The sequence below is a fragment of the Micropterus dolomieu genome, linkage group LG23 (genome assembly GCF_021292245.1).
Source record: "Micropterus dolomieu isolate WLL.071019.BEF.003 ecotype Adirondacks linkage group LG23, ASM2129224v1, whole genome shotgun sequence".
In the NCBI taxonomy this organism is placed as follows: Eukaryota; Metazoa; Chordata; class Actinopteri; order Centrarchiformes; family Centrarchidae; genus Micropterus; species Micropterus dolomieu.
In genome coordinates, this window is record NC_060172.1 from 12,463,982 (window position 1) to 12,476,435 (window position 12,454).

General features: G+C 39.5%; 2 protein-coding genes and 1 non-coding gene across 4 annotated transcripts in view; 1 reads left to right on the top strand and 2 right to left on the bottom strand.

Annotated features, from left to right (window-relative positions):
- pgk1 (phosphoglycerate kinase 1) overlaps window positions 1-7,293 on the bottom strand; it is a 16,506-nt gene extending 9,213 nt beyond the window's left edge. For both annotated transcript variants that reach the window (XM_046040241.1, XM_046040240.1), the window contains exons 1-4: window positions 7,140-7,293; window positions 3,862-3,912; window positions 3,487-3,642; window positions 3,173-3,317 (exon numbers count right to left, since the gene is read on the bottom strand). In XM_046040241.1, coding sequence (XP_045896197.1) covers window positions 3,173-3,317; window positions 3,487-3,642; window positions 3,862-3,912; window positions 7,140-7,204 — 417 coding nt within the window. In that variant the 5' untranslated portion in view covers window positions 7,205-7,293. The remainder of the gene's footprint in view (window positions 1-3,172; window positions 3,318-3,486; window positions 3,643-3,861; window positions 3,913-7,139) is intronic.
- Window positions 7,294-8,572: 1,279 nt separating this feature from the next.
- Window positions 8,573-10,990, bottom strand: LOC123963257 (cytochrome c oxidase subunit 7B, mitochondrial). The gene is made up of 3 exons (XM_046039963.1): window positions 10,839-10,990; window positions 9,779-9,894; window positions 8,573-8,801 (listed from the first exon to the last, which is right to left on the bottom strand). Exons 1-3 carry the CDS (start codon window positions 10,873-10,875, stop codon window positions 8,718-8,720), a joined length of 237 nt encoding a protein of 78 aa, XP_045895919.1. The 5' UTR covers window positions 10,876-10,990; the 3' UTR covers window positions 8,573-8,717.
- A 176-nt stretch (window positions 10,991-11,166) lies between these two features.
- Window positions 11,167-11,277, top strand: trnal-caa. The gene is made up of 2 exons: window positions 11,167-11,204; window positions 11,232-11,277. It is a non-coding gene; the product is annotated as a tRNA-Leu (tRNA).
- The last annotated feature ends 1,177 nt before the right edge of the window (window positions 11,278-12,454 follow it).

Sequence of the window (12,454 nt, forward strand, 5' to 3'; positions counted from 1 at the left end):
TGGCTTTGCAAGGCTCCATCACAAGAGCAGCAAGTTATTATTTTTGTGGAAAAACAGCCAGAGGTCAGTGTGCACCAGCCCAGTTGAATATATGTGCTGGCACACTCCAGAAACACACATTATTAAAGGTAGATTTGTGACACTAGTCAAGTTTCAATCCGAATGTAGAGCAAAATGTAACCGAATGTCCAGAAAATCGGCAGCTCGTGCCATTAAAAAATAATAAATAAAATGTAGTAGAGAGGAGACTTAATTCAAAAGAGTGGCAGTCAAACTTTGGAAAACCATGTGGGAAACGTGATGGAAGTGGCAGTTATGTTTGTTTCATGTTTTAATTGGTGGAACATTACAGTCACCCCGTCGCGCCACACAGATCCGTTTGTTCAATTGGAAGACGTTTTGCACCAGTTTGCAATGTTTTCGGATTGAACGACATGTTTCTTTGCAACATTGTGTAACGTTCCGCAACGAGATTCAAGGTTTCTTGAGTCGATTTTCTTCCGTTTGTTGGGCGTCTCATGTGTTACCCAATCAGCTGCCACAAGTTTGTAAACAGAACACAGTTCTGCTGCACATTTCTGTTAAAAAAAAAAAAAAAAACACAATGCTTTGTTGTATCAGCTTGGCCACCAGGGTAAAAGTAAAATTTTTCAGAACAGCATGTGGCCTATTGTGCAGTAATGTGTTATGAACCGTCCGGATGATGAGACACAATGATGTAACAGAATGAATGGTGCACGACAGCACTACGAAGAGACAGTCCATTTCTGTTCATCATGATCCCACTTTATGGATAATTCTTACATGGAGCCACAACTGACCCCATTGATCACAAAAACAAAAATATGCACAAGGATCTAATTGTACTAATCTCAGGAGAGAACAGTGATTTATCTTCTTTGTGGAAATTAACCAGAGCAAAATACAATTTCGGGAAAAAGTGAAGCGTCTGTTAATGTCTCCGGCTTACAACCTGCATCGATTCAAGTATGTGTGTCTGTATGATCAGTCAGCCATTGTGGATCAGGTTCCTGCTGCACTTTAACAGGCAAAGGTCATTACTGTGTGACTGGAGGGCAGAAAAAGGTCAAGAGAGATCTTCAGTGTCGTTCAAATGTCAGACGAATGCTGCATCCAGTTCCCCCTTCAAGCCACAAGACAGATTACTGCTCTTACAGCGGTGTCTGTTGGCACTATTAAAAGTTGTGAATTATTCTGTGTACTCTAGTCCCTTTTGTCCTTGAGAACTTCCAAAACACCACTATACAATGTCTTTCATACTTAATAGGGATTTAGGACACACGTTGTGACTTTACTGCTCCACTCACAAATATCTGACTCAACTAGCGGGATTATTTCAGCCTCTGGAGCAACTCTGTCAGAGAGAAACACTAATGATAATGAACTAAAAATAAATAAGGTTCCTGTCTGATACAGTACAGTAGAAACCAACCCACTCAGACCGCATACCAACCAGGCTTCCCAGGACAGGAAAAGCAACACATCCAGCCAAGACAACCCGCTGACCTTCTGGATAAATGTCAGCAGGTCAAAGCTGCTGATCCACCGCAGGCCCCAGGGCTCAACATCTATACAGTGTCTGAGTGCCGTCCTGAGCCTGGATCTAAGGTTATACCAGACCATCTGCATCTCAGGCATAATGAACACTCAAGTCTTTGTAAAAGTCAACGAGTCAAAAAGCTGACGAAGTGGCAGATGGGTTGAACAGTTTGAGCCGAATCCTTGAGGACATATGAGCAGATAAAAATAGAAATGTTTTCTCAACGCTTTAATGTGGTGCTGTGGCACAATTATAAAAGATATCCTTCTGATAACATGCTGTTAAAACACAAATCTTAAGTCTTAAGATAACAATGCATTTTGTTTTAACACCTTGACGCCCCTTCTTTTGACAGTCTAGGGTATTTGAGGGCAAATGTAGTGACAACACATGTTTCACTATTTCCTGATAAGGCACATTCAATAGTTTCATACATAGACTGCAATAAAGTAATATTTTAGACACTTGTGAATCATCATCATTAACAGGCACAGCGCCTTATCATATTAAATTACACATCTACTGAAGAGGGAGATTTGCTTTGTAGGATATATTTAGGAAAAAGTACAGTTTGCACTATGGACACTGCACATTGTTCCATTTGTGAGCCCCACATAGTATACATATTTTACAGATAAAATGTTAAGTAAACATGGTGCACTACAGCAGTTTCCTAATGTGAGGTGACACAGCAGGAGTCTTTGCACCACTCCTAACCATGACATCATCCGACTGACGCAGCTATTTCAGAGGGACGCTGCAGCTCGAGTGACTGGGCATTTTCCTCCAGGTGACCCATGTAATGATATTTTTTTCGAAATAAATAATGCAGCTTTGTCTGCATCTTGACAACACATTTATCACCAGAGGACAGTATTGGGTTTGTCTCATTAAGGAGTTTGATCCCTGAGAGCGTTGTCGTTATGATCTGTGGCTGAATACAGGCACAAAAGGAACAAAGTGTTCAGAACCTCTGGTCTTCAGTTTAATTAGAGGGCTATACTTTTTCCTTTTTCGGGCTACAAGTTAGGCATCCCAAACCACCACTTGTATATTTCTATATTGGAAATACATCACACCAAACAGATAAGTCTTAACTTGTACGAACAGATGGAAACATTTACAAGGTTTTCACCACAAAGAGATTATGTTTTGTCAATAGTCGCCTGTCATTACATGTCGAGTGGTTGAGACAAACACTGGACACAGTGATGGCATTTTAGTTGATCTGTGCTAAAACGGAGAAGAGTGCCCAATCTGGCAACACTGAGAACCACAACTACACACAACTCTTGTGAAACAACCCTCTCCGCAGAGATGGATGATTGAGAGACCAAGCTGCCAACAACAGTGTTGTTAAGTCAAAAAGCCCAAATCATAACCAACACAGACAGGAAAACCACCTAAAAGCTACAGTTCCATTATTCCAAACTTGAATGATAACTTATTGATCGGAGACTGAATCAGTTGCAACACTCACAGGGAACGAGCAGAAAGTGTTTATTGCGGTCTCTTGCTGGTAACATGACATCAAATACAAGATGCACCAGATCCTCCAAAAACAACAACCACCACCACCTCAAGTCAGAGCAGGCTGACTGGGAGACTCACCTTGTTTCCAGAGGCATCCTTGCCCTTTCCCTCCTCGGCAACATGGAAGCGGAGGTTCTCCAGCAGGATGACAGATCCGGTGGCGGGGTCAGCGCAGGCAGCTTCCACCTCTGGACCCACACAGTCCTTCAGGAAGGCGACATCCCTGCAGAGACACAGGGGACCAGTGAGGACCAGTATGTTTAGATTGTTTTTCCCAGTTTGGTTAAATAGGCTTTTTATCATGACTTTGTTTTGTGTAAATCAACAAAATATATTGTTAAAACAGTTTTTCCCGTTTTAAGTTGTACAAGTCATTAAGACCACCAACTAACCTCCCCAGCAGGGTCTTGAGCTCGGCAACGACGGGCTCCAGGGAGTATTTCTCAGGCATGGGGTTTCCATCAGGACGGCCCAGATGGCTCATCAGCACAACAGATTTAGCACCGTTGTCCAGGCAGTGTTGGATGCTGGGAACTGCTGCCTTGACCCTGAAAATCAACAAACAAACATTCAGAAAACCTATCCTGTCACCTTTTGTCTAATTTATAAGACATGATGTTCCTTTTTTATTTTGTGAAAGAATAAAAGTACATCTTTTTGCTTTAACCTTCAAGAGCTGAAGTTTTTTTTTTTTATTTAAGAAATGAATGATTTGTTATTAAACTGTAAGAACAGAAAAGACGCTTCAGAAACTGGATGCACGTTACCTCTGGTTGTTTGTGATCTGCTTATCCTTCATTGGAACATTGAAGTCAACCCTGTAAGATAAAAAAAAAACTGAATTACCACAAACAGATTAATAAAAATCAGTGCATTACGGATGTTTTAGTGATTGTCATTTCCCATATTTCCCTTTTCCACACCTCACTTGTCTGGTGGTCTTCAGCTGTGAATTAAGCATGTAGTCTAACACCATCAGCGTAGAGTGAGGATTTTTTGACAAAATGTGTCATAACATCTGCAGATTGTATGTGTAGACCTTACAGGCGAATATGTTTATGAATATAAACTAATACGTAGCATAAACAGAATTGTGTGCGTGTCCGATGTATGAATTCATTTTGAGATATGTTGATGATTTATTAATGTTCTCATAGTTTATTGGTAGAGCTGCAACGATTAATTATTGACCATTACATTAGTCGTCAACTATTTTGATCATTTAAAAACAAAAAAAAAAAAAAAAAAAGAAGTTATTTCAGCTTCTTAAAATGTGAATATTTGTTTTCTTTGCTCTTGTGAGACTGACCTGAATATCTTTGGGTTGTGGACAAAAGGACGTTTGAGGACGTCATCTTGAGCTTTGGGAAACACTGAAACATTTTTCACCATCTGATCAAACTACTAATCAATTAATTGAAAATAATAAACGTCAGTGAAAACTACTGTTAGTTGCAGTTCTATTTACTAAAACACAATAAGCTCCTTTAAGCGATTTTCCATGTGGCATAATCCCAAGATGGAAAGAGGCCTTTTTTTACTGGGAGAAATGGATCAAAGAAGTTTTTACACAATGAAATCTGCACAACAATGAAGTGTACTGAGTTGACCAACCTTTAATATTCAAGGAGCATTTAACATATTAGTTTCTGTTTATTTCTCTGCAACAAACAACCTGTTTTGTCGCTGCATTGCATTGTGGTACCTCTGATTATTGGGCAGCAGCACAAAAGACAATCAACACTGACATGTTCAGGCGCAGCCATTAGATGGAGGCTTTCATCCAAAAATGCCTCTTCACTGGCAGCATTAGTGCATTGCTCTGCCCACTGAGCTGGTTGCACATCCAGGCATGCAGCGATGCACGCTCACGAGAACACGCTGCATCCCTCGTACTCCACGCCGTTACATAACCACCTCCCTCCTCTGAGTAGGCACACACACTCTGCCATAATAACAGCAATCCGCTGTCTTAACCTAAAACCCAACAGTCAGCAATTCAGAGGCTCAACAGCCCCGTTCACAGACATCATTTAACAGCTGCAGTAGTTTCCCGCTCCATGTGTTGCTCGAGGGTGGATGTGCATATCACTGAAGGTTTTGATCCATCGTTTAAACAAACACAAACTGGACTCAGGCGTTTCTCAGAGGCAGAAATAAGGTCCATGAGTGAGTTAAACATTGATGGGCAAAGCCAAAGAAGTGCAGCATTTTGCAGTACAGGTTAGCTAATGGCAAACTAGCCACAGCTGTTGGCTAAGATGGCTAGTGGAGGGCTTTCAAACCTTCATACATTTGTCTGGGCTTCACACAAATGGCACCATTTTTCAGTGATGATCAGCAATGAGAATATTTCTGTCGTTGTACAACTGTAACTGACGTATTACAGTGTGACCATGTGTGATGCCTCTAAGAGTTCAGATCCTGGCCTCCGCTGGACTTGGCTGCTGAACAGATTTCTGTCAGGCACTGCAGGAGTGTCCCGCCTTCTCTCTTTTTAAATTCTAGACCAGCAGCAGCTCACACAGTGCCTTCCCTGCACTCTGTCTAGAGCTTGAAGTTCATAACACACATACACAGCATGCTAGGACAGGCCGCGGGTGTGAAATGAGCTAACTTTTCATCTTAATTGTCTCAGTGCAGCACACCGTTTGACTGCACAGAGACTAACATAAAGTGAATTTGACCTTTTAACACTGAGCAGTGCGAGCTGAGGGCTACTGCCGCCGGTGAACCTTGTCCTATGCGGCCTGTCACCAAGCTGAGCAAACCAATATGGCTCACTGACATTTCCTCAGAGGGTGTCAGTTTCAACTGCACTTTCATCACAGTCTGTAGAAATATCCAGCAAGTAAACGGCAAATAATCACTTTACTAAAATAAAATAGCAGTGCTGCATTTCAGATAAGGAGAAAGGCACCTTTTTATTATTGAAAAACTACTTTAGGTGCTGTTCAGCCAGGCTGCAGGACATCCTACCAGCTAAAGAGATTGTACATGCACAAGATAGGAAGGGATTAAAACCTATGGAGGAGTGTCCTGCAAGTGGAGGGTAGAGCAAGGCACTAAATCAGCTTGATTAGCCAGTTAAAACTAAATTAATCAATTCCTCTTAGGACAAATAACCACTTATTAATTGTTAAAGTGGTTTACAAAGTAAGAATGATGTGAGGATTACAACTATTGCTGAAACAGCAGTTAATCAGTTGTACATTGAAAGAAAATTGGTTAGTTGTTTGGGGCATTTTTTCAAGCAACACCACCGTCCATTTTCTGACTCCAGCTTCTCCACTGTCAGGATTTTTTGCTTCTTTCTGTTTTATCTAAATTTAAAAAATTACTGTCTTGGGGGGGGGGGTTTAAGACTGTTAGTCTGACAAAACAAGGAATAAAAAGATGTCAAATTGCACTCTGGGAACTGGTGACATGCGTTTATCACTATTTTCTGTCGTTTAATAGATTAAATTAATAACTTATTAATGTAAAAAATCAACTGATTAGCAATAACTGTTACAACATGTTTCCTAATTTTGTCCATTTATTGACATTAAACGATTACCTTGGAGCTTTTAGCTGCTGCTCAGACTAACGTTATTTGATGACATCACTTGGTGACCAGATGACTTCCTAAATTAGCGTCTCTCAAATGTATAACATTTAATTGTTACAACATAAAACGTTTGATTATTGCGGGAGATGTTGATGAATTTTAATTTAAGGGATTGACTCTGACTACATCTCGGGTGCAGTCGGTTGCATCCATGCAGCATCTCCTCACAGGCACGTATGACATGGATGGAAAACGTGACAAGTTCACTTCCTGTCGTCTGTCCAACGGCCTGAACCGACTCACACACCGTTAACCATCACTTCACTGTCTTCACGTTAACACCGTGACAGTGCTGAGCAAGTTTGTTACCACCGGGAGGATAGAGTCGTTAGGTGTCCCGACAAGAACACCCCCTTAAAATAACGTTAGCTAGTTACCGCTAAATAATTCCGTTTCCGATTACCGCTTCAGCTACGTGATATTATAAACGCTCACCTCATAATGACCCGCTTCCCCTTGACGTCCACCTTGTCCAGGGTGAGCTTGTTAGACAGAGACATGTTGCTTGTTTCGCTGGGTCTATCCTTGCTGGGGATCTCCTCCGCTTCCGTCGGATGGCTAGCTACCGAATGACTGCGGTGACCTTAAAGCAGCGCGGAGGAAGCGGCGGGGCGGGGCGAAGCACGCCCCCGCTGCTGATTGGGTACTGTTGCTGTCCGTTCTCTGACGCAAACACCTTGCTCTCCTGACAACTTCATTGATAGTGAAAAGGACATTTACTCAACTACTGGTCTAAATACAATTTTGAGCTACAGTACTTGCACTTTACTGACTTATATATATATATTTTTAAATAATGATAGTTATTTATATATTGATTGCACTGACAGTCTTTGCAACTTGCAAGGTGTTTTTTTGTGCGAAACGTTATTTGAATATACGTATTCTCATAAAAATGATATATGAAGGAATATTTTCTGCTACTGCTCCTCTAACCCTTAAACTCAACTTCTTCCCTCTGGTAGGCACTAAAGAACACTGTATGCCAAAGCAACTTTACTGCAGTTTATTCCCATGGAACATCACACTGATGAACAATCAGTGTCATAACATTCACCTACTTCAATTATAGATGATATTTAGTTACACAGTTACCATTTAAAATGTACCATTTTAACATGTACATATCATGCACTGCCACTGGTCATATAAACCACGCACATTGTATATATGGACATGTATACTCTGTACATGATCAGCCGCACCATGTTTATATATTCATGATTTATACTACTTGTATTGTGGATAACTCACAGAAACACTTGACTTGTGAAAATAGACATGTTTGCTCTTATGTACATCCATCCATCGTCAGCCGCTTATCCACACCCCGTACAGGTCGGCAGTCCATCGCAGGGTCGCTCTCATGTACATGTCTATTATTTTACCTTTATTTGTTCAGCTTTGTTGTCCTTAGCCGTAATGTTTATTCCCAAGTACATTGAGCAATAAAAAAAAAAAATCCTTGAACGTGTACGCGCTCTTAATTCATAGGCAAATATTATACTTTGTACCCCTCTACATTTGACTTAACTTTACTCTCCAGATTCATATGGAATACTCCATCCACTCCCGATTTTTGCTCTTTGGCCACAAGGGTTTTCCCAAGTGATGTGAATGTGCTTCAACCATCTAAACAAGGTGGACAATGTGAACCCAGGCAGTGACTTTTAGTGAATTGTGTACTAACAAAAATATGGTAAAGTGCAATCTATCACTCATTCAGGGATGGTAAACATAGGTAGATAGCACTTCAGTTTCAATGATCTTACTGTGATGGGAGAATTTACCCTTCGACTGTGACAGCTGTGAAAGATAAATGGTATCTACTGTATGCAGAGAACTCAACTAAAAAGAAGAAACAATGATCAGTAGAATCACTTAATTTAATTGGACATAGTAACATGTTGGAATAAACATAGGCATTCACTGTCTGAACACGCAGATATTCATTATTCATCTGTACAACCAGAAGGTTTATTAGGTGGGATGCAGGTCCGTCATGGTGGCTCTTCACTCCTCGGCCTCTCTCCACTCTTTGGGCATGACCTTTCCAATTGGTGACAGATTCCAGGTGATGCCTGTCTGAGTGAGCACCTGCACACAGAAAGTAAACTATTTTTGGAATGCAATGCCACACTCTTTAGGATCTTTATGTGCTTTCTGAGTGACAACAGGTTTCTTCACAAAATTAAAGAGTCTTTAAGAACTTGTTCTTGCACAGAGATTCAACTATGAAATGCAATGTCAAACAGAAGAAAGACAACAAAGACAGTCAAAGTCTACACATGAAGGACAGCTAATACACAAACTCTTTAACCAAGATTCAAACACCTCTGAACATATTCAGGCCTTCCAGTGGTTAGCATATGTGTTCAGGTTAAAGTGTCCTAACAAAAATCTTTTTGTAAACAGTGTGTGTGTGATGGTGCTACAGAATGAGGAAAAACAAACATTTAATCAAACACTCCGCTCACACAATATGTTTGTTAAGGTATAACAAAGAACACTTTTGGGGAAAGAGAGCTGGAGTTGGCTTTGCTATTCAACAATATTTCTGCATTTGTACTACTTGCTTCAGTATATTAATATATCTGACACTGCACTGTGTATGTTTTGCAGATGCAAATAAGCTTGAAGCTATAATCTGGTACAGTGCATCAAATGGAAATGTTTGTTTTACTGTACACTGTCCCTTATGAATAAATAAAATATATACTTTCTTTTGATTGTAATTTATGCACGCTGGGTCCAGAGGCAAAGTTTTTCTGGTTGAGGATTTTGTGGCTGATAAAGCATGTCATATTTCAAGCTCCGTTTTCATTCTCACTGATCTATTTGGTAAGTAGGTTTTGATTAGTGTGGAAGTTGTATTGATCTACATCCAATAATATGCCTTAATGTTTATTAGTAATTTCCCCCTGGAGGTATGTGTACCATTCATTTGCCACAACTTAAAAATATGCCATTTTGCACTCATGATGCTTTATGTACTACACATTGTGTGCAAGCTGTCTGTTCAGGTCATACTTATAAATTAATGTATTGCGGCCTAACAGTACAGCACTACTTACGTATGCCCACACAGCTGTGCAGAAAACGCCTCCACCGACCATCAGACCGTTGCCATACTTGCTGTGGAAGTTCTCAGGGGAGGTGGATCCATGCCTCACCTGCCTTGCGGCCTGACCTGGACGACAACAAAACACTTTCTTCATTGTAATGACTGGCATTTATATACTGCACTATCACTAACTTTTGTTCTTTATAACTTTGCTGTTTATGGCTTTTTGTAGTTCACTTTATAGAGACTAAATAACTAAGGCTTCTATGAAACAGAGTATAAATACATTCGTAAAATAGGCACAATTCAGGGTGCAGTTAGAAGAGCAGTGACAGGAACTCATAATTTAGAAATACATTCTTACTAAAACGTACCATAATATATTAGATAAAATACATTCGGTTCAAGTCAAAAGGGTGGCCTTGTTTGATCATTTTTAAACTGAGCCACGTATTGTAAATGCACCAAAAACGTTCAGGGGAGAAAATATGATCTATAACACCACCAGAATGTGTTGTGTGAGATGAACAAAATGTGTTTAGGTTCGGAATGATTTCTGAATTAGCTAACGTTATCTAGATGAAAATACTTCTTATTTGCCCTTTCTTTATCAGGCATTCCAACTTCATGGATATAATTTAGACAGTTCAGTGTAGACTATATTTTGTTTTAATTACTAAAAGCTTATTTCCATAACTACTCGAAAGGGAAATCAACATTACAAATGCGTTAGCTAACATAGCTCATTATTATCTTAGGTTATACAGGTCAGTGTGTCGGACAATGGCTACTTCGAGTAATAGTTTAACTCAAAACTAAAAAAACGAAATATTTTAATTTACGGAAGAGAACTGAAGGCATTTAATTACACACTTAACAGTATTTTAAGACGTTTCGCGACATTGCTAATGTTAGCAAGCTAGCAGTGGGCTGTTGACGTTAGCACGCCGATCGCGGTCATCTACCAAAGAAAGGCCGGTATTAACGTTAGTAGACGGATATAAAACTGTCTCCTGGCCTGCATGCAAACAGACAACAAACACATATATATGAAAAAGCCGTTTCCTTACCGGTGATGTTGACTGCAGCTTTAGCAAACCGGTACATGTTGTCTAACCTGGTGCCTTCAGATACCCTTGAAGAACGGAAGAGTACGCTAATATGTCCGCCGCACGTAGACACAGCGGAAGTTACGATTGCCAGGGTGCGCGTGCGCCGACTAAACGTTAAAAGTATGAGACTGCGAGTTAACGGTCAGCTGTTAGTAAAATTAAACCCGTACACAAAGCAATTACGAGTTAACAATTCCTTTTACAAATACAACCCATATAAATATTAAATGTGTGAATTTGGATTGTTATAAATTAAAATCCAACTGACAACCATTTAAAGCACCGTGTCAGGATGGCCGAGTGGTCTAAGGCGCCAGACTCAAGGATAAACTCCTTCCGTAGAGCCGGGACTTCTGGTCTCCGAATGGAGGCGTGGGTTCGAATCCCACTTCTGACACATACTTTTTGCTTTTCATAAAAAAGGTTAATAAAACAAACAGCCCAACACAAAGTGGTGCACTCAGTAGACATCCACAAACTACCTTACAGGTTGATCCAAACTGTGCAGATAGAGTTTTCCACTGTCTACTGGTAAGATGCAAGGTTTACAACAGGTGGTAAAGTACATACAACTGTATTGAAAGGAGCAGTGCTGAGGATGAATTTGAGTTCAAGTCTTCTCATGATTTTTAAGTATTTCAAATTCTATATTGAAATCTAACATGAGTGATTCTTTAATAATGACATAAATAAATAAATAAAATAAAAAACCTAAAAACCCAAACCTATAATTATTAAGTACTGTAACTAATGTGATTTACATTTACTACAATACAAACAAATTAACATTTAATTATGAATTATAAAGTACTAAGAGAGTAGGCAAAGATAATGTTTGTGATTAGATTATATTAATTTTGAATCTAACCAATTAGTAGAATAGGGGCAGATGCCACTCAAGAAACATTTTGTATTCCTTTTGTCTGCTTTTATACCAGTAATCTGATGTCCTTTGGTGAATTTAAACACAGGATTAAAGACTTGGAACTAGATGTTATTAATTGTTGTCACTGCTTTTAAAATATCAAATTCCTTTAAACCTATTTAACAGTACTTTGAAGTTGTCTTAAAGTTATACTGTTCATTTGTGTATCCTAAGAGTCTTTGTTGACCGAATAGGTTCTTCAAGTTTAATTTGGTTCACAGGATTGTATGTGATTTTGGCGGAGAGTATACTGCGTGTGTCTTGGGGAAAAAAAGTTTGGAGAAGGTTATTAGGTTCTTAATGCACTGCAAGTCAGTTCAGTTATTGTATGTTATTTTAATAGGTCCTTATTATTTCATTAATTTTAAATGTTTTCACTCACATTCAATAAAAATCTTACAAAAGGTACTGAACCAGTCATTTCTGTAGTTTTCTTTATTACATCAAAATAGTATCACAGTATCACAGTATTATGACATTTAGTTTGTGTGTTTAGTTTGTGCATTCTGAAAACGTTGAATCTGTTGTCATGGAAAGTGGCTTATCTCTGCAATCTTTACAGGGACGTTGGTGGCAAAGAAAAATATTGTTGACAGATGATTTAACAGCATATTGCTCTACACAAGGTTCTTCCATACAACTTCAGGAT

What these genes read in the sequence shown, in the direction of transcription:
- LOC123963257 (XM_046039963.1), bottom strand. Translation starts at nt 10,875, where the DNA reads ATGTACCGGTTTGCTAAAGCTGCAGTCAACATCACCG. An exon ending in AGCTGCAGTCAACATCACCG is followed by an intron (nt 9,895 to 10,838) that starts GTAAGGAAACGG and finishes GTTGTCGTCCAG; the next exon opens with GTCAGGCCGCAAGGCAGGTG. An exon ending in GCACAGCTGTGTGGGCATAC is followed by an intron (nt 8,802 to 9,778) that starts GTAAGTAGTGCT and finishes TTCTGTGTGCAG; the next exon opens with GTGCTCACTCAGACAGGCAT.